This window comes from Odocoileus virginianus, chromosome 16, assembly GCF_023699985.2.
Source record: "Odocoileus virginianus isolate 20LAN1187 ecotype Illinois chromosome 16, Ovbor_1.2, whole genome shotgun sequence".
NCBI classification, from domain to species: Eukaryota; Metazoa; Chordata; class Mammalia; order Artiodactyla; family Cervidae; genus Odocoileus; species Odocoileus virginianus.
Genome location: NC_069689.1, coordinates 2,378,007 through 2,405,284, shown reverse-complemented (window position 1 = coordinate 2,405,284; position 27,278 = coordinate 2,378,007). Strand labels below are relative to the sequence as shown.

The following is a 27,278-nucleotide window of genomic DNA, read 5'->3' as shown; positions in this document are numbered from 1 at the left end:
TTGAAGGGGTGATACAGAGTTTATTGAATTAGATTTTTCTATTTACAACTGAGATCACATCTACATACTATTTTGCTAGTCTACATGGGTACATTATTTCTAACGAGTTTAGACTTAGGATGAATGGGCTCAATCATACAAAAATACACGCAAACACTCACACTAATTGTTTTAAAACAGTAGTGCATACATTATACTCCTCCTATAAAGCCAGCTTTGATTAAAAACCGCTAGTTTCAAAGATCAGTCTGATTTTGAAGATGAACCAAGATACACGAGGTATGATTCTAAAATCTATCTTAGCCATTTTGTACAGTTGCTATCTTACTGGACTATAGTATATATTTTTAAAAAGGACACTGATGAGGGGCACCATCTGGTATTAACTTTAACCAGACAGCTGACTGCCTCCTCCTCCCCCCAAAAGCCTTTGGCCAAGAGTTCTCCACTGTGAAGACTGAAAGACCTGGTGATGCTATAGCAGCAGTCCCATTATGCTTGGAGGTGACAGAAGCAGGGCCACGGCAACCTTTAATGCTATCACACTATGCAACTCACAAACGGTTCTAAGATTAGAACATTTACCGCCGTACTCAAAACACTTACGGACATGGAGAGTCAGCTAGAACAAAGGGAAAAAAAAAGTCATCGGTGGGTAGGTAAGAAGGTAGACAAATGAAGAGTCAAGCTGCTCTGTCCAACACCTGTGTACGTGTGCTTTAACTAAATGAACTCAGGAGGCCAATAGCAGGGGACCTGCTCAATTCACCTTCCAAATCAGAACAAGACTAAAAAGCTCAGGCTTGAGTTTTCTACTATGCATAGGTTCCGCCGGTGATGAGGAGCTCATAAGCAGGATCTCTACTCCTTCTGCACAACACGATGCAGGCACACAGCATGCCCAGCAGCTGTAGGAAGAAAACAATGGGGAAAAAAGGCTGAAAATCCTCTTACAGCAAGTGTGTATTTCTTTGTTGGCAATGGAACTGTTTCACCATTCAAAGATCTCAAATCATAAAAAAAATCACGAACAGTAGGCAATTTCTAATGAACACATTATCCTTTTAGGAACTAAGAACCCAGTTTTAGCATCCCTGCTGCATATTTAAGAATAATCTGTGAAGCGAGCAGAGTATCCAGGCTCTCCTAGTGCTATCCCCATCTTGATCCAGACCAGGGCTGTATAAAAGTACTTTTCGCAGTGATGAAAACAGTCTAACTGAGCTATCACATATGGTAGCCACTAGCCACATGAGGTTCCTGATCACTTGAAATGGAGCTAGTGCAACTAAGGAGTTGCATTTTTTATGTTATTAATTTAAATTCAGATGTATGTGGCTAGTGGTTACCATATTAGACAGCAAAGGTCTAGGGAGTGTAATGAGCAAGACTACATATGAAGAAATCTAATGTTGGTCTTTCACACATCTGGATTTTGGGGAGATAGGCTTTATGACAATCCACAGAATGAAAAGCCCAATATATGAGTAGCCCAAAAGCCCTATGCACAGGGAACCAATCCAGATGCCAAAAAGTGTGGTTTGAAGGTTTCTGCTTTGCAATTATTATTTTTGAAATCCAGGATAGCTCTGTGATATTATGTACATATTACCTTTTAAAGGTCACTTTCTTCATCATTTTAAGAGGCCTAATCCTTCTGTGGTAGCAAATCGGAATAGTAATAAAGTCATGTCATGTTATTTTGGATAAGTGAGAGGATTAGACTGGATTAAAGAGAAACGAGTCTAGAATTTCTGACCTGCCTTCTTACAAGATATAAACAGTTATATACAGTTAAAGAGCTAAATAAATGAATGTGCTGTTCTAACTTTTCACTGAAAGTGAAAGGTCTCAGTTATTTGATTTTAAAAGGCAGGTCCCTTTGTACATATAAGGGTCAATCTAATTTCAACAGAATGTACCCGATCTGTAACTAGACAGTCAAAGTCTGAAGTGGAAGATTACTAATGAGACACATGTACAGAGACAAAGGATGTCCTCAGTCTGAATTCTCCAGGATGAAGTCACACACTCCAACTTCTCCCCTTATTTAGCCTCTAGTCTACCCATTTGGGATATATACTTCCTGCTTGAATTCATCAGTTTCATTATATCAGCATTTGCTGAGTGTTTACTAGTGCAAAGTACCTTAAAGACATTTTAAAAGTAGATATGGTTGAAGTTCACTATATACCTTAAGCAAATTCTAGACATGTTTAGTATCTAATTCCTAAAGAAACACATTTCCATTCACTGTACATCAAAACATTTTTAGAATAGCTATAAGATCAAACACAATTATGTTCCCAGGTAATGTTAAATTGAGCAATAAAAATGCTAAGCTCTGAAATTATTGATTTGGTTGGGGAAAAGATCTCTTCCCATCCTCACTTCCTCACATTCCTTTCAGCTGGTTAACTTCTACTGGAGTCAGCACTCTCAAAATGGGGTCTGAAATAAGTATCCTTTTTTTCTTGACTTTAAATTAAATCAACTTGTACTGATTTAAAAACAATTTAATAAGCTTGATAAAATCCTACTTATGCCTGGAAATGAGTCTGTTTAATAACATTAAATACTCCAATAAAAATTAAAAAAAAATTAAGTGCTACACAATAACTTATCATAGTGCAAACCTCATCACAAAGTACTACAGGTTCATTCCCAAAGCTTTGCTACAGTAAAATCTCATTGATTATTGAAATTATCCAACAACAGATTTAAAAATGTCACAAATGTTTTAGCTCCAGTGTGACTTCTTAGAATGAAACTTATCCCTACAATATTCAGGTCATGAGAAGTAATCTGCACCGAGTCCAAATATAACACCCAGCCGACAGCAAAAATGATTACTAAATACATAAGCAAATGATTAAAAAAACTGACTGCCAAGGATTAAAATGCTCTATGATACACAATTATAGATGGCATTATGGGGAAGTAGGTTATTTTATACAAGGTAATTAGAACTGGACATTGGAAACACTCTTTTCTGAGAAAAATTTAGAAACACCTATCAAAAAGTCATCCCTATTCTCTGACCCCTCAACTTAAAGGCTACAAATTTTTTGCTATAGATTTTGCACATACATAGAGAGGGTATTCACTACCTGCATTTCGGTAATAACAACACTTCCATAAGTGCCCATTAATGTAAATAAATTATGAAGTAGGTAAAAAAATAGAATACTTATAGGTAGCCATAGTAGCATATTAATTTGTCTTTAAGAAGGTACAAAAGGTTACATATATTATTTCACTTATGTAGTATTTGTAGAATGATGAAGTTTTAGGAATGGAGGACGGATTAGTGGTTGCCAGGGTATGGGGGAGGAGGCATGGGAGGGAGGTGGGTGCAATTATAAAAGAGTACCAGGTGGGACTCTTCTAGTGTTGTAACTGTTCAGAATCTTGACTGTGGTGGTGGTGGATACAAGAACCAAACAGGTCATAAAATTGTACAGAACTGAATACACACATAGAAATGAGAAATCTAAATAAAACCAGTGGATTGTATCAATGCCAATGTCCTGATTGTGACACGTAACAGTTTTGCAAAATGTTAACCACTGAGGGAAACTGCAAGGCACACAAAGATTCTGTCTGCATTATTTCTCAAAACTGGAGGTTTCATACAATTAAGAAAAAAAGTAGAAAATTGCATCCTATAAGCTTCTATTTGTATAAAAAATATTTATGTGCTTGTCTAACCACAAACTACTTTAGGAAGGATATATAGGAAACTGGGAACACTGGTTGCCTCTACAAGGAGGGACTCAAGAACTGCGGTCAAGACTTGAGCAGGAGTTTCACCTCTTATTAAATATGTAAAATTTGAAGAAAAATTTATCAAGTGGGCTTTTCAATTAAGGAATTTTCAAAAAGTTAACAATTAAGATTAATTTTTCCCAAATTAAAAAATAAAAAAACCACAACTTAGCTACTCAGGAATTAGCTTCCCAAGCTTTGGTTTTAAGTTTTTAAGGAAGAATTACTTGAAGTATTTTTTTCAAAAGATGGTCAGAATTAAGTCACTCAATTTTAACTATCTAAAGGGCCCAATCCAAAGTGCTATTTACATATGTATTTTAACTCATTTTAATGAATTAAAATAGAAGTTAGAAGAAGCAGGAGGGAAATAGCAGTCTCAGCCTCCTTCACACTTGGCATACAGACCAGAAAAAAGTAGCATGGCCTTGGGAAGCAGTTCTCTATAACATTTTGCTCTTGATCATTCCATCTTAAGGACGTGACAGCATTGTGAGACTCCAAGGACTGATAATTTCCATTTTTTCCCATATTGCCTTTGTAGAGAGCTTTACCTGCTGCTGATACGTAAAAGAGCTTGCCAAATCAAAACTCTAGATTTTGTTATTATGACCAGACTACTGAAATATAAAATTTATAGCTGATCATTTGTACATTTAAGAGGCTGGTTACTATCAAAGACATGAAATATCTTGCTGATTAATAAACTAATAGTATAAGGAGTGTAGAAAAATCTTTAAAATCTCATTCTCTTATATTAAAAAATCATGTTGTAACAATTAACTAGCACTTTTCAGATTTTTCTTTCTTGATCATTTTGGTCCTATCCAAACCTAGGCCACTTAAGACTAGAACAAGGGAGGGGGCAATGTTTCATAAAGGGCAATTATAGGAAATATTTTAAGCTCTGTGAACCAAGAGACAAAACTGGTCTCTGTGGCAACTACTCAGCTCTGTCACCGTAACACAAAAGCAGCCATGGACAATACATAAGATGAGTGGGGCTCACACCAAAAGAGGTGGTGGGCAGACTGGCCCACGATACTCAAACAAGAGGCTTTTATTGGTAAATTAAGCTTATGAGAAAATTTCATCTTAAATTCACCTTTACGTCTTAGAACATTGATGAAATGTAGCTTAACAGTACCACAAATCATACTCAAAATCAAAGGAGACAGCACTTACATAGTTTTGATACTTACAACACTACCAAAAATCATCTTTCTTTACCAGCAAATAAAACTGAATTTCCTGCAAGAGCTCTTAAAGCCCCCCCACTTTAGAACCTGAAGAAAAATGCTAACAATTTTTCAATGGTATTACACTATGTATTCCATCCAGCTTAAAGTGTCAATTTGCTGTCAGATTTCATAACAGAATTTAGGAATTTAATCTTTTGAGAATCTTAATTCTTCAATTTGTAATCAGAGGCAGAGCACACATGGAGATAAGGTTCAAGATTTAGTGATGGTCATAGTCATGCTATACTTGCTCTTCCTCAATTTCAAGGCCTTCAAAACTAAGGGAACAGGGACTGGAGAATGTCCAAGCATCCTTCTAGCTCTTTCTCTATCAGGGTAAGTGTAAAAGCTCATTGCTCGTTGAGCTGTTCTGCCTTCACCTAGGTTTTCCATATCCTGGGCACCAATCTACATCAGATTCTGAATATCAAAAGTTTAAACATTTATAGGTACTCACACATATTAGAAAACCCTTGGATGTTTTTTTCTCTTAAAACTAAATAAAATTTTTAAAATTTTCAAAACCACGATGTTTCAAGTCTGCAAAAGTTCTCAATCTCTGACTTAGTTTTGCTGAACTTGAAACATCAAAGCTTTTATCAGATATTATTTAAACCACGGTGATTTAACTATAAAATGGAATGAAAAGGCATATTTAAAAGACTGGTTAGAATGTTTATTAGTCCCCACTGAAAAACATTTAATGAAGAAATATTAATAAGCTGGTTAATAAGCTCAAGTAGATGAGGGACATATCTGAGTGTTGATTTTCATTAGCCTTCTATATACATGTTGCATACTTCATGATCATAAGCATCATACACTTCTTAAGCTTTTTTGCTGCATGCTAATATATGCAGCTTTATTACCACACATAAAATCATTAAAAATGCACAGATCAGGATTTCACTTGGGTAAAGATACTACCTTCATGTTTCGTTATTTTTAGCTAAATGACAGTGTTTACACAAAGAAAATATGAAATACATCCCTGCTGACCTACAGATTACTGCTATGCTGAGCCAAAGAGTAAATGCTTAGAAGGGCAGAGACCATAGCAAATAGAGCTAGGCTTTTTAATCAATCATTTCAGAGCTGTCTGAATACAAGCAAAGTAAACAAGCACCTTTTTGCCATTATAAAAGGCACTTCCTACTAAATACACTAGTTTCTGTTCAAATATACAGAGAGCAGACAAACCAAGCAACTTACATATAAATTAGCAATTACATTGGTTTATCTAGCAATTAAATGATAGAAAAACTTTAACACATTATTGCCTGGGGGATTTTTGCAGAAACAAATGCCTGTGGTGTTAATATGTCTTTGGTCAAAAATGTGCTAGAATAGATTCTGTGGACCTGAAGCATGTTTCAAGAATATACTAAAAGAACACTACAGAACACTCTGAGAACTAGATCTGATGCAAAGGATTTTCAATTCTTTCCAAATAGTTGTAACATTCCTCTAACAGAATCCCCAAGATAAAATATATATACCTGAGGAACTAGGAATGTAGGTAGTTTAACTGGGCAGAAAAATAGTCATCTTCCTTATTTGTTTTTTAGGTGGGTATGAAATTGAAGACTGAAGGCAGAAGGAGAAGGGAATGACAGAGGATGAGATGGTTGGATGGCGTCACTGATTCGATGGACATGAGTTTGAGCAAGCTCTGAGAGTTGGACATGAAAAGGAAGCCTGGTGTGCTGCAGTCCGTGGGGTTACAAAGAGTCAGACACAACTGAGTGACTGAACTGAACTTAATTGATGAGGTATAAAGGATATGTGTGGGTTTGTTTGTTTGTTTTTGATAAAGTGAGAGGTAATTAAAACAATTACCAGCTACTTTGTACAAGCTATTAGTAAGGGGAGACAGTAAGCTCCTACTGTTTTCACTGGTAGGAGCTGGGACAAGTACCCTCAGCTACCAAAAAGACACAGGACATTTCCAGATATGCCAAGCAGTATGACAGACTTCTTGATGCCAATCTGTTTAAAAAAACTAAATCCACAAATACTAGGGCGGATAAACCTCAGCATTTACTTAATAGTCTTTTCTGTAAAGTGATAAAGTTGCTCCTATTAGTGTAAGAGACTAGTGTAGTGCCAGTTCTTGATGTATGTATATTAACATATAAATCCCTTGGAGACAGGAAAGCAAGAAATGGAAACAGAAACAAAAAAATTAAAGCTTTCCATCTCCAAGCTAAAATAAAGCAGTTTGATTTTTTTTAACAATTGTGTGAAGTTCTACTAAAGCACCTCCCAAAAATACATTATGACAACAGTCTGTATTTTGAACAGGTCACTCACTAATCAAGTCAAGAAAATAAAACAAGAAGTCCCTCGTCCATGGTTTCCCCGTCCAGATCTCTGGTTTCTGGGACCATTCTGGGTCTATGTCTGGACACAAGAAATAGAAGATGTTGGAAACTGGTGTCTGTACCTCAATCACTTCCAAGTTATCCATATACACAAAGCTTAACTGCACGTGGTGGTTAAAAACCATTTGGTATTGACACTGGAGAATCAGTACACTCTGATAAGTCCTTGGCTAGCTGTGCTTACCTGAATAGCTGCAAATGCCAACGCTGCCCAGATAACATGCATCATGATTTCTTGTAGCTTCTTCACAACTAGAGCCTCACACCCCTGAAACACCCAAAGTAATCTTCATTAGTCTCTTTAAAAAGGGAAAAGCTGCAAGGTCACACATTACTACTCATTGGCAGGAATGGAAATGACAAACTACAAGAGGGAAAAAGATAATGCATTTGAAAATAATTTATATTAAAATTAAATGACATTAAAGACAAGTAAAAGAAGGTAGAAAAGTTCGAGGTAGAGAAAATTCACCAAGAAAACCTAGGTTACCAGGCTAGATTCAAACGCTAGTCAAGAAACTGAACTTACCTCAGCATAGAGATCAGAGGGGTGGGCCAGACTGCCGTTACAGCTGCTGGCTGTCTCTCTGCAACAACTAAGTGGGACGCTCTGGTTTTTGGTTTCTTTGAACCAGTCTGTATTTTCCCAGTCTGAATAGTTGTGAATTCCACAACAGTGCAGCTAACAGAGAAGAGAACAGAGACATCAGTCCTCATAGAACACATGGCCCTGTGTTAACTTCAGAGTTCTGTGTACTGCAGAGCTTTAAGCTACTTTAGACCAGTGATGTCCAATATAACTTTCTGCAATGACAGAAATGCTGTAGGTCTGTGAGCTCAGTATGGTAGCAACTAGCCACACAGAGGAGAAGGCACTGGCACCCCACTCCGGTACTCTTGCCTGGGAAATCCCATGCACGGAGGAGCCTGGTGGGCTGCAGTCCACGGGGTCGCTAAGAGTTGGACACGACTGAGTGACTTCACTTTCACTTTTCACTTTCATGCATTGGAGAAGGAAATGGCAACCCACTCCAGTGTTCTTGCCTGGAGAATCTCAGGGACGGGGGAGCCTGGTGGGCTGCCATCTATGGGGTCACACAGAGTTGGACACGACTGAAGTGACTTAGCAGCAGCCACACAGAACCACTGAGCACTCACAGTGTGGCTACTGTTGACTGAGGAAGTGAATTTTTAACTTTAAAGTTAATTTAAGTTAACTTTAATTTAAATTTAATTTAAAATACATACAATTAGTGGTTCTAGACCCTCTGTTTGAAAAATCATATTGCCAACAAGGGGTAATTTATAGCTAAGAAAAAAATCTTTAATTTTGCCTGTTAAACATCTGATTCTGGATTAAATATTATATCCAAAGACACAGTATTTAAAATCTTTTGTCTGAAATGTCTGGGATTTACTCTAAGTTATAACTAGCAAAAGACATGTGGGAGTAATAGATGAAATAAGATTGGCAAAAGTGGATAAATTTTGAGGTGAGTTTATGGATACAAAGATCTACTAGATGATTCTACCTTTAGGTATGTTTCAAATTGTCTACAATAATTTTCTTTTTTTACAGTTTTGTCTTATCTTTGCCGGTCTTGTCTTCTAAAGGTATGTGAAAGACTTCTCACCTCCTCTAAAGTTCATTTGGGCTCTCAACTTTCCTGTGACATAAACTTCTTGCCCATTATCACCCCGTTAGTTAATTATTTTTTGAGGGGAAGGGCAGATGCTTCCTATCTGGCTATGCTAGGTAATGGTGGAAAAAACTTTTCCAGGGTGAAGGTAAAATTACTGGACTCATTATGCAGCTAACCATGGCTATAAAGGTACACTGCTAATTTACATAGTAACAGAGATAAGTTTAATGTTGACACAATAGCGATTGGTTCTCAAAAACAAATCAGCTTCAAGAGAACTCACCTGTCTCTGAACATAGTCAATGGCCCGGCTAGCAGCATCAGGGTTGGTTCCATTGTAGGTCTTATATACCTTCTGAATGCTGCGATCAACTTCATTTTCCACCTGAATCAAAACAAAGAATCCAGTCCCTCAAAAATATTGGTGAAAGTAACATTAGTCAAGGCTCCAGCTAAATGCCTAAATGGCATGTATGTAAAGTTTTGAGATAGCGCTATGAATTTCTTGTAAGAAAAAAAGTTCTCTCCCTTCGTGCCTTCAGGCAGACTCAGGTAAAGTGTCAGACATATTACATTAGATTAAAAGCAATCAAAGAGATGATTGTGTGCAAGATGGCAGGCTACCTATTTATGAAAGAGGGAGAAAGCAGTTGAGCCCGAGATAGGTGTCCTAAATTATAAATATATCACCTCCTTTTTCAAATGGGATTCTTAGAAGACCTACTCATTTTCCTTTCTTAAAGGAGGTAAAAATTAAAGAACTTAAAAAGCACCTATAGGATACTTTTGGGACAAATACCAATACTACATTTTACTTATTTAATGTTTATTTAGACTTGGACAAATATGCAAAAGTAATCAACAGATTAAAAAAAAACAATTAGGAAATCAACTCTTCAAAATGTATCACTGCCAACAGAGTGGCAACTAAAGTGTCATTTAATTAAGTTTGCTTGTACCAGATTCTCCTTACCCTTCTCTAAGATGATGAGACCTATATGGTAATTTTATCAGTCATGTGGTTAAGATCATAAAATTGATAACCAAACTGTAAGCAGGGGCATGATCCACTGCATTATTTTTTTTTTTTAGCATAGCTGTCTGGTACGTTATACAGCAATGGTTAAATAGTAAATCAACCTATCATGTCTTTGACTCCAAATCATAAGTTACAATGAGAATAACCCTGGGTGTGCTCAGAGAATAACCTTACGATGCCTGTGTATTGGTTCTATGTTGTTGTTGTTTAGTTGCTAAGTTGTGTCCAACTCTTTTGCTAATGCATGGACTGCAGCCCACCAGGCTCCTCTGTCCATGGGATTTTCCAAACAAGAATACTGGAGGGGGTTGCCATTTCCTTATCCAGGGGATCTTCCCCACGCAGAGATCAAACCTATGCCTCCTGCATTGGCAGGCGGTTCTTTACTCTAGCCACCAGGGAAGCCCATAACAGCTCTATAGTTATACCTAAATTAATTAATTTAAAGCAGCCTATTTAGCCTTAAATGCTGCTGTAGGAAGGCAAAAGTGGGCAAAATAGAAAGGAAAGGGGCAAGAAAACAATAAATGACCAGAAAAGAGGAAAGAAGGACAAGAAGGGAATGGCTGGCAATAGTTATCTTGGTGTTTGAGCTTGTAGGGCCCCTCGTTCCTCAGGAACAAGTTGTAGGGTTGCAACTCCCAGTATGATGCATTTAAACTGTGGTGTTGGGAGAAGACTCTTGAGAGTCCCTTGGACAGCAAGGAGATCAAACCAATCAATCATAAAGGCAGTCAACCCTGAATATTCATTGGAAGGACTGATGCTGAAGCTCCAAAACTTTGGCCACCTGACTCTAAGAGCTGACTCATTGGAAAAGACCCTGATGCTGGGAAACACTGGAGGCAAGAAGAGAAGGGGACGACAGAGGATGAGATGGTTTGATGGCATCACCAATTCAATGGACATGAGTTTGAGCAAACTCTGGGAGATAATGAAGACAGGGAACCTGGCATGCTGCAGTCCATGGGCTCGAAAAGAGCTGAACACAACTGAGCGACTGAAAACCAACTCCCAGTAACCTTTTTCTATGTCTAGGACCAAGGCATTTTTTCCCTAAAGAGGCAATGGAAAATGGAATCCTTAATTTAATTCTTTTAAAATAGAAATCTGGGAATCTATGGACTAAGGAAATTTGAACAAATTCCTCAGCTGACCAATTATTCATTTGTAGATCATTCTACAGTCAAGGAGATGCTTGTTCCTTGGAAAGAAAGTTATGACAAACCAATGACAAAGATTGAGGTGGCTCTAGTGATAAAGAACCCACCTGCCAATGCAGGAGACCTAAAAGACATGGGTTCGATCCCTGGGTCGGGAAGATCCCTTGGAGGAGGGCACAGCAACCCACTCCAGTACTCTTGCCTGGAGAATCCCATGGACAGAGGAGCCTGATGGGCTACGGTCCATGGGGTCACGAAGAGTCAGACACGACTGAGTGACTAATACTTTCACATGACAAACTTAAGACAGTATACTAAAAAACATCACTTTGCTGACAAAGGTCTGTACAGTCAAAAGTTATGGTTTTTTCAGCAGTCATGTACGGATGTGAAAGTAGAACCATAAAGAAGGCTGAGTGCCAAAGAATTGATGCTTTTGAACTGTGGTGCTGGAGAACTCTCGAAAGTCCCTTGAATTCCAAGGAGATCAACCCATTCAATATTAAAGAAAATCAGTTGGAAAGAATATTAGTTGGAAAGACTGATGCTGAAGCTCTAATACTTTGGCCACCTGATATAAAGAGTCAACTCAATGGAAAAGAGCCTGATATTGGGAAAGGCTGAAGTTAAAAGGAGAAGGGGGCAGCAGAGGATGAGATGGTTAGACAGCACCACTGACTCAATGGACACGAATCTGAGCAAACTCTGGGAGATAGTGAAGGACGGGGGAGCCGGGAGTGCTACAATCCAGGGGGTTGCAAAGAGCTGGAATGACTAGCAACTGAACAACAACCAGAGTCATTTAAAGAAAACTATCTACAAACTAGGGGTTTCCCTCGTAGCTCAGGCAGAAAGAATCTGCCTGCAATGCAGGAGACTGGGGTTCAATTCCTGGGTCGGGAAGATCCCTTGGAGAAGGAAATGGCAACCCACTCCAGTATTCTTGCCTGGAGAATTCCATGGGCTGAGGAGCCTGGTGGGCTACAGTCCAGGGAGTCACAGGTTGGACACGACTTAGCAACTAAACCAGCACCACCTAAAACTAGGACAGCAGTAGAGTAACACTTTGTTATATTCAATGAGAAGAAATCCTGACACATAATTTCTAATTACCTTTATATTTTTCAAGTGGTGGCTAAACTGAAGGCAAAAGAAATTGTTTACTCTGAAAATGAGTTTGTTCTATTTCACTCAAAACACTTAAACCACCTTTTAAAACATATAAATTACAGTAGACAACATACCTTTGCTCTGTAAACATATCCCAAAACCACAACAACAACTTCTGTGACAAAAACCAAGAGTAGGATGATGACAAACTGTAAGGAAAATGTAAAGAAACATTGTTAAAAATTAAATACAAACGAAAAAATAGCTCTAAATAATCTCTTGATAAAAAGCAATTATCTGAGATAACTGCTACAAGTTTAAGACAAGTGCTAATTCTATTCCAATTATAAAGAGAGCCAAAGAGAATATGGAGTTTCATGCTCAAGTCAAGCAAGTAACACAAATGAATATTCCCACATATCACGAAGAGCTAACTTACCGTGGCCAGTCCACAGCGGCTTTCCCGGATTGTGGCACAGCAACCAATTAGCCCAATAATGAAAAGCAGAGCCCCGACAGCTATGATCACCACCGCAGGGATGAGAGTGTACACATCTTCAAAGAAGTGGTCATAGTCGTCGTAAGTGATGAAGACATAGGCTCCGACATAGCATAAAATGCCAGCGGCTCCCTGTAGAAAACAAGGTCAGAGCTCTGGTAAAATTCTCCAACCCCTGCTGGTAAACATTCCCACTATTTCTTGGCATGTTAGAACTCAATGAGATTTTCCACCACTTTTAAATCTATTTGTAGACTTTTATCAGTGAAGCTGAAAATTATTCATTAGTAAGAACATTTCTTTACTAAAGTTGAAAAGTCTTCCAAATTCCATCTACTCTTTGGTAATTGCTGGCTCATCTAGGACCGAGAAACCATTAATCCCGTACATAATACAGATGACAAGAATGAAAACACACACACCCCCTAAAGGCCTTCTGTAGTCAATTACAGATCAGTGCAGAGGTGAGGGCTGCCCCCCTCAAATGGGGAAATCAGGACTAGTGGCAGAGTCAGGACCAGAATCCAGGTAATCTGACTTCAGAATCTGCATTTATACTCTCATCTCTTGCCTTGGGGAAAGAAAATTACAATAGTAACTAATAACCATGATACAGGATACCCACTTCTAAAAAATTTGCTGTCCTAGTTGAGACTGTGAAATGGTAAAGCTAGAGGGCTGTGTGACTAAAGAACTTTGCAAATCCTTTGTGTGTGTTAGTCACTCAGTTGTTTCTGACTCTGCGACCCCATGGACTGTAGCCTGCCAGGTTCCACTGTCCATGGGGTTCTCCAGGCAAGAATACTGGAGTGGACTGCCATTCCCTTCTCCAGGGGATCTTCCTGACCCAGCGACTGAACCCGGGGTCTCCTGTATTGCAGGCAGCTTCTTCACTATCTGAGCCACCAGGGAAGCCCCTTGTAAACCCTTTAAGTCTATTTATGCTTTAGAATTGTGTTTCTCGAACTATGTGAATAGGAATCACCTGAAGATCTTATTAAACTGCAGACTGATCAGTAGGTCTAGGGGTGGGACCCGAGATTCTGCATTTCCAACAAGCTCCCAGCTAACACTGCTGATTTTTGAACTATATTTTGAGGTACAAAGTTTTAGAGCACCTACAGGGAAAGTGGATGCAGAAAGTCATGGAACAGCTGCCGCTGCAGACACTGTGCTCCAATTACAGAGTTTTATTAATACATACATTCTCCTCTCATCATTGTCAATTTTGCTATTGTGTCAATTTTGCCAGCACAATGTTTTACGGCCCAGTATTGCCTGCTTTTATGTGAATGAGCAAATACAGTGTGAGGCTAAGTGTTAAAACATCGATTTAATGAATTATCATTTATAGAGCACTTTGAGACTTTCATATAAAAAGAATTATTTCACCATTCTTTAAAATTTAACAGATACATCATTAATTTTCAAACTACAAAAGAGCCTCCACAATTATATCATTAATTCCTTTCAACCTGGAAGCAGTTTAAGTCTGTGGGATTCTGTAAGTTTGGGCATCATCAGTATATTTTCATACACTAGGCTGATAGAATCACTCAGATCTGGAAGGAAAAGACTCCATTTATAGAAAGTTGAGAAAGCAACTTGACTTTTAAAAAAATAAATAAATAACATGGACTTTTTAAGAGACATTAACTAGAATAATGGAGCCAATTTAAAACACCATATTCTTTTCAAACTCTCCTCTGGCTTTCAGGAGGCCCCCACTGCTGGCTCTCTTCCTATTTCTTGCACTTTTCTTGCTCTCTCATTCTTTAGGGACTCTCCTTTACCAGACAAATGTCAGTGATCTCCAGGGTTCTACCTTCGGCCCTATTTAGTTCTCATTTTGTAGGCTCTCCTTGGGCTAGCCTAGCTATGGCTTCACCAGTCACTTTAGCTCTCCACCTCAGCCATCAACTCAGAACTACACATCCCCATCTGGAAGTCCCACAGATGCCCTGACCTCAGCCTACCTCAAACCCTCGCTGCCTTTCTGCTCACTCCATTAAATCTGCCCTCCTGTTTTAGATTTCAGAGCAAACGGCACCAGTTACTTTTCCTAGTCAAATGCCTGAGAGTTATTCTGTACTCTTTCTGTGACCTACCTCTATATCCCATCTATCTCCAAACTCCTTCAGGCTTACTTTTTTATTTTTAGTAATTTTATTTATGGCTGTGCTGGTCCTCATTGCTGTGCAGGTTCTCCTCTAATTGTCACGAGTGGAGGCTACTCTGTTGTGGAGCACGGGCTCCCAGGCTCAGCAGTCGTGGTACACGGGGTTAGTTACTATGCAGCGTGTGGGACTGTCCCGAATCAGGAACTGAATGTGCATCTCCCACGCTGGCAGGCTGACTCTTTACCACTGAGCCACCAGGGAAGCCCCAGATTCACTTTCAAAACACCACCTGAATATTGTTAACTTCTCTTTAACCCTCTGCAGTGCTTGTCTTAATTTGGGCCTTACCATTGTTCACCCTAAACCTTATTTGCTGACCCTCCCTCTGTCCCTTAATAATATGTTCTTTATATGATCAGTTATTTCTGTTAAAAATATAAATCAGAACAAGGCATTAGCGTGCTTAAAATCAGGATGAGGCAAGTGAGGCCTCTGATAAACTAAGCTGTTCCTTCCCGCTTTTTGGGCTCAGACTCCACGACCTCTCGTGCACCCTGAACAACTGAAAGCTGTTATTCCAAGTGTACTACAAATTCTCTCACTTCTTTACCTTTGCTGCTGTCTTTGGAATGCTCTCTTCATCTGCTTAGGGACTCCTTGTCACCCATTAAGATGCAGTTTAAATATCACCTCTCCTTTAGGAAGCCATTCTTGACCATTTCAGACAGGATTAGATGCCCTTGGTCACAAACCATCCCCTACAAAGCTCTAACGGCATTTATCACAAGTGCTGAAATTATAACTATATATAAAATCTCTGCATACCTTTAGGGCACAAACTTTGCCCATCAGTCTTTCAGCACTGAACCACCATCCATCACCTAGAGCAGTTCTTGGTAGATATTTGTCAAAATTCATTGAGAACACTTCATCTCATCCCTTCCCTTGAAACTGCCCTTCAAGCTCAATCATAATCTTTGGTTTGAATTTGCTTTGTTTCTCTTCAATTCAATCTTACAGATTTTAGCTCACTATTTGAACAACAATCCAGCTTACTTAATTCTTAATGGCCATCACATCTGGAATACATTAGCTTATGCTTTACTTACAGCAACTGAACCTGTTCAAAGACCCTCAGTTCACTGACATACTTACTTTGGGGACATATTATTATGGGATGATGGAAGACATAAGAGAGAGAAAAGAGGATAAACAGTTTATTTGGGTGCATTAACCACAGAAGTATAGGGAATACTTAACACTCATACCAAAAATTACTTTTTCTTGACTACATATGTGTGATATGCAAACATACACATATGTACACACAAACATTTTGTTACAGTAAATACTTTTAGTCCCCAAACTGAATTAGAAGAAATCCTATATATGAAGCAATCAAATTTTATCCAATTTGTCTTCATTAGTCATCTCTCTATTCTTTGGATTCTTAGCTTTTCTTACTCTAACAGGCAACCTTCATTTCTTACAAGGCTTGAATTAAAATAAATTCCATCTTTGAGCTGCTAGTAAACATAATTAAAGGCTACATAAATTTGACTGAAAATAAAACCAGAAGATATATTTACTCAACAACTTGAAATACAGGACATTGAAGAACTATTTCCATTCTAGACATGAAATGAGTTTGAGATCCCTACAAGGCTTGCCCTCGGTGCTGCCTGGAAGTGGGCCAAGCCAAACACTTCCAGTGTGCCATCTTCCACCCAGTCCACCCAGACAGATAATGAATGCAATGGGAGGAGGAGATGCCATTTGTAAAGCTGCCTGTTCCTTTTCTAATAGCTTTGAGAGAAGTTTCTTTCCCCAGGCTGCAGATCAGTCAACATCTAAATCTCACAGTGAAGTTGAGAACATAATGCTTCTATTTTGACAACATACAGGGGGAAGCAGCATAGTCGCTGCACGTACTAAGCAAAAACTGCAGTGATTGCTGATATGAAACTATATAAATCAAATAACTCATAAATAGAGGCTGTCCCCTAAATTTTCTTCTCTTAATGACATATATGTGTGTGTGTGTGTGTGTGTGTGTGTGTGTATGTGTGTGTGTAGTCGCTTCAGTCATGTCTGACTCGTTACAACCCTGGGGACTGTAGCCCGCCAGGCTCCTCTGTCCATGGGATTCTCCAGGCAAGAATACTGGAGTTGGTTGCCATGCCCTCCTCTAGGGGATCTTCCCAACCCAGGGATCGAACCCGTATCTCTTATGTTTCCTGCATTGGTAGGCAGGTTCAGAGCCCAATGACATGAATATATAGTGCTTAATGGAAGTTGTATAATAAACAACTTATGAAATGACATCAGTTACTCTGAAAATACATAGAAGGTGTCCTAACAAGGGCTGAAGACCTAAAAACAGCAACAAACAACTGCTTTAATGATATCCAACCATCCAAATGACAGGTGGGGCGTATATGGTAAATGTAAGGAAGGTTTTAAGTAATTCCTAAGTAGGGACTTGCAGTCATGAAGATTTTTAACATAGGAGCTGTGGCTATTAGAAAGGCTAAAAGGTGAGTAGGGTTAAATCCTTCTTCTGAAGGGTCATGCTGGGATTGAGATCTATCAAAGGCTCTGGGCTTTGCCAACAAAGCAGCTGCAGAGGGGATGAAATGTAGAACTTGGAAGCAGCTGAACTGCTTTAGTCACCACTGAGAAAATCTGAGCCTATAAGGAGGATTTGTGGAGGACAGTATACTAAAAATATTCATCCTTTTTACAAAGAAGTGAAGGGAAATTTAAGGCAAAGGCTGAAAGCTGAAACAATAGGGGAAAAAAAAGAATTTTCTGAAAAGTGTTCTTCCTTAGACTTTTTAAAAATCTGCACCAGGTCTTCAGTTGCTGCATGCACTCTTTAGTTGTGGCATGTGGGATCTAGTTCCCTGAGCAGGATTGAACCCGGTTCCCCCGGGTGCACTGGGAGCATGGAGTCTTAGCCACTGGACCACCAGGGAAGTCCCTCTTCCTTACCCTTTAATAAACTCATGTTCTAAACTGTCACAGAATTTTAAAACCTTAGGAAAGACAGTGCTTTTGCACAACACCAAGCTATTCCTCTAAAAGATAAAGCTACCTGGTAGAAAATTTTAGAAATATGAGTTCCAGAAGTATGACACTTCACTTTACCCTTTCACCCCTTCACTCCCTACATACAAATGTAAAGCCCTTTTAAAGTAAGAAATTTCATTTTGTTATGTAAGATTGATTTTTCTATAGTTTAGAAACCAGTGTTTTGGTTTTAGAAACTAGTTGTTTTGTTTCTGTACTTTTCAAATCTTCTGAGAGAGATGATGAAACACTAAAATCCACAAAACTCCTAAATTCTTTACTTTTCTAAGAAGAAATAGGAAATGAAAGGGAGCACATCAAGCACAGTGAGCTTGCCACCGGAATGTGGCAACATTAAAATTAAACAGACTATTCCACAATAAGAGATGAAACAGCTCTGCTGTGAGAGTGTATCTATATGGAAATTTAGAAATGTGAGGGAAGAAGCATCCCACAGAGCATTTGGGTGAAGATAAAGCAAAGAAGAACAGAAGTGATTTTCCTGCAGGACAGGGTAAAGATGAGGGGGCCATCTGAAGTCATTCAGCTAAAAGCAGAGTCTGACAAATTCTTCTCACCTGCGAGAACTACTTCTGTGTGATTTTTGCCTCCATCAATCAATCAATTGGTAAAGCAGAAGGATTGGAATGTTGGGAGAAAAAATAGAAAGACTTGGCAAAAAACCACTGTGTACTCCAGACTTTGTAAGAACGCAGATTTCAAAAAGCAGAGAGGGGAAAAAACAGCAGCAGAAATTCATCTTACGGGTTATTTTTAAACATTTAACTCAAGAGCTTTCTGTATGGTCACAATAGTCTCTCGTGTACCTATCCCCCTTCTCTCCTACAAGGAATTCATTGGTAATTCTATACAGCGCATTTAATGCATACATATGGAATACAGAAAAGATGGTACTGATGAACCTATTTGCAGGTCAGGAATAGAGATGCAGATGCAGAGAACAGACTTGTGGACACACTAGGGGAAGAGGGTGGGGTGAATCGAGAGGAGCACGACATATATACACTAGCATGTGTAAAACAGATGGCTAGGGGGAAGTTGCTGAGTAACACAGGAAGCGCAGCCCAGTGCTCCACGACAACCTGGAGGGGTGGGATGGGGGCTGGCAGAGAGACTTCAGGGGGAGGGGACATACCTACACTTACAGCTGAATTACGCCGTTCTACAGCAGAAACCAACACAATATTGTAAAGCAATTATCTTCCAAGTTACAAAAGTGATCTATTGGGCTGTGCCAAGTCTTAGTTGCAGCATGTGGAACCTTTGATCTTCTTTGTTTCAGCATGCTGAATCTTTAGTGGCGGCATAAGAACTCTTTAGCTGTGGCATGTGGAATCTAGTTCCCTGACCAGGGACTGAACAGGGCCCCCAGCACTGGGAGTGCAGAGCCTTAACCACTGGACCACCAGGTAGGTCCCTATACAGTGCATTTCTGAAAGTTTCCCCAAACTCCACCCTCAAGACATAAGTTTCTTAAAATCACCTTAAATCTCTCAGCATTCTACTACTTACATAACATTCTCTAGTCAAACATATTTGTTTCAGTTCTGACTTAATCTGATAAAATACTTCGTATCATTAAACAGAATTACTCTTTTACCAAGTCCAATGCTGCATATTTCTCTTATCACTCAAGGGAAAAAAAAAGACTATACTATACCAAAGATTTCAAATCTTCTTAACAGAAATTAAAGTTATTTTAACCAAGAATTTAGGAAGCTTTAAAAATATCATTCTCTCCATAACAAACTGGTCAATAATAAAGACAAGCAGTATTCAAAGATACATAAGGATACAGAGAGAAGAGCCCTCAGGAGTATAAGAATTTTTCTGGAACGCAATCTGGCAACACATCATTAGCCTCAGCATTTATGCTTTTGCACCTATTAACTGTACTTCTAGGAGTCTATTCTTAAGAGAGGAGGTCAGATGGAAACAGATTTGTACAAGGTGCATTCATCAAAATGTTACAATAACAAAATTATAATAGCAAAAACAAAAGATTTGAAATTTGAAAGAAAACAGCAAAAGTCTGTAAAGAAATTATCCTTCAATAAAAAAATTTTAAAAAATAAAAATAAAAGAGAATACTATATACATACACACACAAAAAGAAAAAACCCAAGCATCTAGAGATATATTTGCATTACAGCCCTTAAATATGTTGAAGCATAATTTAGTAACACACTTGTGGTATGTCAGGGGGAAAAACACACTTATGCATGGATATTTATAAACACCAAAGTGTTAATACTGGTTGTCTCTTGGTGGTGAAACTATGGTAATATTAAAATATTTTTTAGTGTCTTCTTTAAAAAGGAAATATATATTTGCAGAATCATGAAAGTCAATATTTAAAATTGTATCTGAAATTGAGACTTTGTTGTTTTTTAACAAATGAATTCTTAAATCTGTCCTTAACCAAAACATAAAATAGGAATCTCTTCAATCCCAAATGTTTTAGGCACCTCTGCCAATCTTCCCTGTTTATGACTTTTCTTGGGTCTGCCTGGCTTTGATTCATCTTTAGATGTTTTCTGACTACTTAACACAATTCTGATCATTTCAGTACACATATTTTTCCCCCCATAAATATCACCTACCAAGGAGACAAAACTCTACTTCGAGGTGTAAAATCTTGACAATAAGTCACTTCTTTCTTCATTATCAATATCACTATCATTATTGCCATTATTCTTAAAGAATATTTTAATCCTTTAAACCAATATTATTCTGAAGATATTCCAAAGGTCATGTTCCTCAATTCTGTCTTATTTTCACTTTATCTGTATTTAACTTTTTATAATCATTGTTTATCTAGCTTAACAAAATTTTTCTATTTAATCCAATTTTTATCTCCCTGTTGAAAAACCCAAAACATTCAGGCTGCAGTGAAACTGGAGATCTGCAACTGCCACAGTCAAACTATTGTAACAGCATGGAAATTAGATATTTTCAGACTGCAAGGCTCCAGGGGTCATCTGAAAGTATTTTCAGAGTATTTAAATACACATTTTTCTTTGAGACTCTCTATCCCCATACCCTACTCTAACTGTAAAGAGTCAGTTATTACTACCGGAGCCTGAGGTGTTTCAGCTTCATATTTGCCTTTGCTTGGGTTACGTGTTTAATCAATAGCAACAACAATGTAAAATACAGTATGTCAGCATTTACTATAGATTTCCTTTTGATAAGTCAAAAACAAATACATCAACGCAAATAATTTTTCTCAGCTACTGGCTCTACCAAACTATTAAAGAGGGGGAGGGAGGAAAGAGATGACATTTTTAAAGGAAGACTTAAGACTGTCCACGTGGAAGGGGGACGGAGAGGAGCAACTAGAAATTAAATTCAATAGAACATTAAATGATTTTGCCTGTCTGTCTGATCCCTCTTCCTATAAGCTGTTAGAAAGCAGGAACTATACCTTTTGCATTTCTCAAACAGGTAAGCACAGACATTCAAAAAGTATTTACTGAATGAATGAGTCTTGTTTGGTGCAAGTATAAATTTTACGGAATAATTTTTTTGCAAAATTCCTAATTTTGGATCTTACGGAATAAAATTCATTAAAATATTTCAAAGCATGATAAATACCCTAAAAAGGTAATAAACAACCTATTTCTTAAATTGCCAATTAAATAGAGCCCTTCTACATTCCCACTGCTTTGAGTTCTTTCAGTTAATAGCTCACAGCCACAAGGTACTTGGTTCAGTGGACAGATGACTGAGAATGCAGTAAGACTGGAAGTAATTCATTTTCTTAACTGTCAAAGACAAGAAATAGGTCTCCTGTTATATACCATAACTTGCTTTTCTTCTAGTAAACTGAGAAACAACTATGAAAAAAGAAATCGGTTAGCTGAAGGTGTGCTCCAATGACATATTCTTTGCTGGAGTAGTCACTCATGAAGATGAGAATACAAGAGGTAAAGAAACAAATTCCAGGATGTGAGATGAAGGATCCAGTTTTAAAGTATCATGTTCTCAACTCGAATGTGCAAGATGTGCTAGAAAACACAAAATACATATATGGAGAAGTGTGACAAGCACTTTTTCATTTAAAACAAAATATTTCATAATAAATTTTTATCTTTTAAACAAAAGCATGAAGGTAATTTGAACACATCAAATTTGCCTTAGGGCCTGTAGACTGTTCCTTGTCTTAAATGTCCCCCATTTCCTCCAAATCACCCCAACATCTGTTCCTTCACATATTCCAGGTTAAATCTCACCTCTTTGGAGAAGACTTCTTTGCCAACCTAAAGCAGGCACCTAATCACTCTATCACATCATTCTGTCTTAATTCTCTGCATAACATATCACTATCTGTTATTTTTCTTGCTTATTTTTAACTGTCTGTCCTGTAAAGCTCTGTAAGAACAGAGATCTTCACTTTTCCACCACTTTATCAGTAATATAAGCAAAAAGTGGGTGCTTAAACATTTGTGTAGTATTTGCTTAACAAAGCACATTTCCTTAATTTTATGTATTCACAGAGGGAAATGCAACTTGAAACTTTTTTAAGATAAGACAAATTTTAAAGCTTAAATAAGGCTTTTAAATAGGATTTGTATTTCCTATGAATGAATGATTAGTGAAGCTGCCACATTCTAAAGTTTCCAAAAGCCTTTAAAAGGTGTTTAACCTTGTGGTATCTCCTACTCCACAGCCGTTTTAGCGTTACTATGGCCTTTCATACTGATGAAAAACAACACCCTAAGCAGATGTGCCAGACTAGAAATTCTGCAAGCATGGACAAAGCTTTCTCTTACAGTCTCTATAATGCCTAAGATATGTGTGAGCAAAATAAACACTAGCCAATTGGCTCTCCTTCTAGGGTAGAAAAAGTAAAGGTAATTTGTATAACATGGGACTTAATTAAGTACTCAATTAACAGAATAAAACCTGAAATTATCAAGTACTGATTTAAACTTGTTTTAGATGAGGCCTCCCAGGTCAGATCAAATGACCCACTGAATTAAGGCTCTTGTCTGACCTTGGAGCAAAAGGGCAGTTTAGAGAAGAGGTTAATGACTGTTTATTCTAATACCCTTCAAAATGTAGTCACTAAACACTTTTGTCTTCTAAAAATCATCATGGGTCTAGCACTAATACACTTACATTTAAAGCTATGCCACTCTGTAAAAAACAAAGAGATCCAAGTTGTACATCCCTTCACTTGTCCACAATTACCTTTCATGCTACAAGCCCTAATATTTTGGAATTTGGTGATGAGCTCTCAATTTCCATTAAGACAAGCTTAAGGACTTTAGAAACCACTGTTTCCCCTTTGCCTGTGCCTTTCCACAGTAATTTTCTTAGACTGTACTATCCATAATAATCGACACCAAGTCAACATTAACAACTTTGGCTGTTACATCATTTAATGCCGATTCTAAGCATTTTAAGTACATATCTATTTCCACATTACAACGCACTGAACAAACTGCCGACTGAACCAGGATATCAAGATATTAAGAGGCAGAGTTTAAATATGTTGTCAAAGCAATTAAACTTCAACACTTATCAAGAATCAGCTGATAGTAAAAAGCCAATACAACAGTTAAAAAAACCTTTACTAATGTTGACCAGTGGTGGTGGTGGTGTTGCTAAGTTGTGTCCAACTCTTGCAACCCCATGGATTGTAGTCTGCCAGGCTTCTCTGACCATGGGATTCTCCAGGCCAGAATACTGGAGTGGGTTGCCGTTTCCTTCTCCAGGGGATCTTCCCGGCCCAGGAATTGAACCTGGGTCTCCTGCACTGCAGGCAGATTCTTTACAAACTGAGCTATGAGGGAAATGTTGCCCAGGGGAACCCAGTTAAATGTTAGAGATGCTCTATGTAGGGAATGCTTATTCTTACACTTATACATTAAGGTATTAAAAGGTGGAATGGACCACTTATAAAAGAATACACTTATTAGAACTGAAGAATGCAATATAAAAAACCAGGAAGAACAGGTTAACATGTTTTATGTATTTCCCGATAACGACCTAATTTTTTAAACTGACAAGTTAAATAGTATAGTTTTAAATGCTGGTGGAAGTTCTAAACAAGGTTAAAATTACGTTTTGGAGCAAGTGAGTCTAACACTGCCTAAAGAGCTCCTTCCCCTTTGCAAGTCTTTTGAAATCACACTTTGCTCTAACACCACAGGCTCTAAAGTACAGGACACCCTGGGTATGAAGGCTGGCTCTGCCCCACCTTGGGTGTGCCACTTTAAGTAAACTTTAATGTCCTCATCTGTAAAAGAAGCATAATATTCCCTGCCAAATGAGGCTTTATTCCATTAAAGTGCTTAGCACAGTGCCTGGGTATAAAAAGCACTCAAAATTAGTTATGATTACCAACATCATCAGATTCCAACGGTTGGTCCCTAAACTACGAATTCTGTGGGAGATACATCTCATATTGCTTCCTTCTCAGTTATGTTACACGAATCCTGCTCTGTGCCACATTTTTTCCCCTAATGTCTGCTTAACTTCCTCATCACAGCTCACCTCACAAACATTTTACTATTCTACTAATCTAGATAAAGGGTGTTTAACCTCAGCCTTGGCAAGAACCCAGCATGAAAAGCACAACCGAAGTTCAACATAACCATCTTCACTAAGTGCCAATAATAGTCACCTATACTTATATAATTTCTAAATATGAATGAATCTTTGAATAAAGTAATTAGCCTTCAACTAATAAAAATAAATGGAAAAAAAATTTTAAAAAAAAACTGCAATTTTAAATGAAAATTTAATCATTTAAAGAAAATGGTTCCATATTTCCAGTATTTTGTTTCTTTAACAATTCCAGTCCCTGAGCTTGAAAAGCCTAGAAGTCACCTGATATTACACAGATTCTTCAAAATCAAACTGTATGCCCATAAAAATAATAAGGGACTGTAAAGGATACAAAGCTAAGTCTACACTTAATAATCTTCTTATCTAACAGTGTTTCTCATCTGGAGATACGAGGAGATTCTTTTACCTTTTAAAAAGGCTTCTAAGTCAAACTAAAGTATAAGAAACACTGCTCTAAAGGGAAAAGAAGAAATCATGGAATCCTGATGTCACGTGGGTGATCCTGAACAGTACTCTCAGTCAGGATTCGTTTCATCACACCATACCCTGAAAGACTCTATGGCAAAAGATGTGTGTGGTAAGTGCTCTGTGATGTGTAATTATTCTTTTATGCTACAGCAGTCAGGATATGAAAAGTTTCATTCTTTGCAGGGGGAGGAGGGAACCAGGTTCTAAGAAGGAAAGGATTCTTTCCAATTTAGTATGTTTGTGGGAAAGAGGTGAATGAAGACATACAGAAGAATGGGAAGTGCAAATGTTCAAGAAGTGTCCTGGAGACTGGGGACAGAGAAGGGTGTCCAGGTGTTTAAGAACATGGTTTAAGAACATGGTCAATCGTGAGGAAGGAAAAGATGATTTGAGGACATTGGTTGCAATACCAAGAGGGCATTGAACTTTATTCTACTGCTGAAGCTTTGGGGGAGGGGTGTGTGTTTATTTGTTAAATGAAGTAAAGTGATGTGAAGGAAGAAAAGCTTAATAAGATTTATCCGGGTGCAAGGTCCAGATGAACTAGAGGGTGGAGAGACTGATAAGAATAACACAGGTTATTACAGAAGTCCCTGACGAGATAAGGACCTGAAGTAAGATGAAGTGCTTTATAAAGGGCCCTTTCTTTGGGGGCGTGTCCAAAAAAATTCATAAGCCACCTTTTATTGAAAGTGAACTCATCGCTTTCTAGATCTTGTGACATTCGAGTCATATTTAACCAAGCTTTATAACAGTCTACCCACCCCCATGACCAAACAAATAAGATTGATTTTCCTCGTCAAAGGATTATTTAGCTTCTCAAGTTGAAACCTTTCCGTTTTCTGGGCTGGTAACCAGTCGACCAGTTCTCCACACACAAAGAGCTCTAAGGCAAAATTCCTCACGCCTGAGTCGGAAGCGTCTCCGCACTTCTGCACCGTTTGCTCGCTCGCCTCGGGGCTGCCAGTGGAGCCGCGGGGGCTCCGGGCCCTGACAAAGAAAGCGGCGCCCGACCCTTTGGGGGATATCCTATTTCGAGCCTGATGTCCTGAAAGAATCTGCAATAAGAGCTCTCCGTCCAGCAGGCTGCTCCGGGGGGAGGTTGGGGGAGGGGAGAGGGTGGGCTCTCTGCGCCGGGCTCCTGGCCCAGAGCCCGCCGGCCGGGGCGTTGGGCCCGAGACGGAGGCCGCCAGAAGCCCCCGAGGGTTTCTCCTCACCGCCCTCTACACCCCGAGTCTTCGTCCCGGCCGCGGAGGGACCAAAGCGAAGCGGCCTCCGGGCCAGGCCCTCCCGGGTCTCCGCCGCAGGGTCCCGTCTCTCCCCCACCTCCTCAGCGCCAGCCGCGACCCAGCCTGTGTCCCCTCTGGTTCCCCACCGGCGCTTCAGCCGAGGCCTCTTCGGGCCGCACCGCCGGCCCCTCGCCCTTTCCCGCCCGCTGGCCACGCTCACCCAGAAGATGAGGTTGAGAAACACCAGCACGGTCTTGGAGGAGGTGATGCCACACTGTCCCATGGTGCCGACGGTCGGCTGCGGCCCTGCTCGGCGAGCGCTCGGGACGCGCTCACCGAGCGAGGTGGCAATGGCGACGGCGCCTCCCCACAGGGAACTGCACGGCCTGCGAGGCGTTCACCGCAGCCCCCGGCGCCGTCGCGAACCCCAGCCCCAGCAAGCACCTCGCTCCTACGCGCAGCCGCCGCAGTCTCCGCAGGGCCCCCGCGCCGCTCCCTAGCAACCGAGTCCCGCCCCGGGACAGGCAGCTCCAGCCAATCACTCCTGTGGTGGCTACAGCGAGGCCACACCTCTTAAAGGAGACAAAAGCTCAGCGCCCTTTCTTGGCCTCTGGCCGCCCTTGGGATGCAGATGGTTCACCAGGGAAGTTCCAGAGGACCAAACCCAATCCTTTACTATTGACCTACGTTTGCTATGCCAGGCTTATAGGTGATTCAGAGCCCGAAGAACGCCATCTTTCTAGCTAGTTCGTTCTCCTAAGGAAGTCAGAGACACTAATTATCTCCCACTCCACACTGAGATTTTCCTGACAAAGTAACACCTAAGCATTGTCTGGGAGCGGTGCAATGAACATCAACAAATAATTATGGAGAACTTATTGTGTCAAGCCCTAGGCTAGCTCTCAGAAGAGTCATCGGAAAGGAGAAAAGGCTGGTAATGGG

The 27,278-nt window shown here is 39.3% G+C and overlaps 1 protein-coding gene across 1 annotated transcript; it reads right to left on the bottom strand.

The window, feature by feature from the left end:
* On the bottom strand, nucleotides 1-26,807 carry TSPAN3 (tetraspanin 3). The gene is made up of 7 exons (XM_020887475.2): nucleotides 26,557-26,807; nucleotides 12,788-12,979; nucleotides 12,483-12,557; nucleotides 9,320-9,421; nucleotides 7,923-8,075; nucleotides 7,578-7,661; nucleotides 1-908 (listed from the first exon to the last, which is right to left on the bottom strand). The coding sequence occupies exons 1-7, from the start codon at nucleotides 26,617-26,619 to the stop codon at nucleotides 816-818; spliced, it is 762 nt and encodes a 253-aa protein (XP_020743134.1). The 5' UTR covers nucleotides 26,620-26,807; the 3' UTR covers nucleotides 1-815.
* Nucleotides 26,808-27,278: the final 471 nt, after the last annotated feature.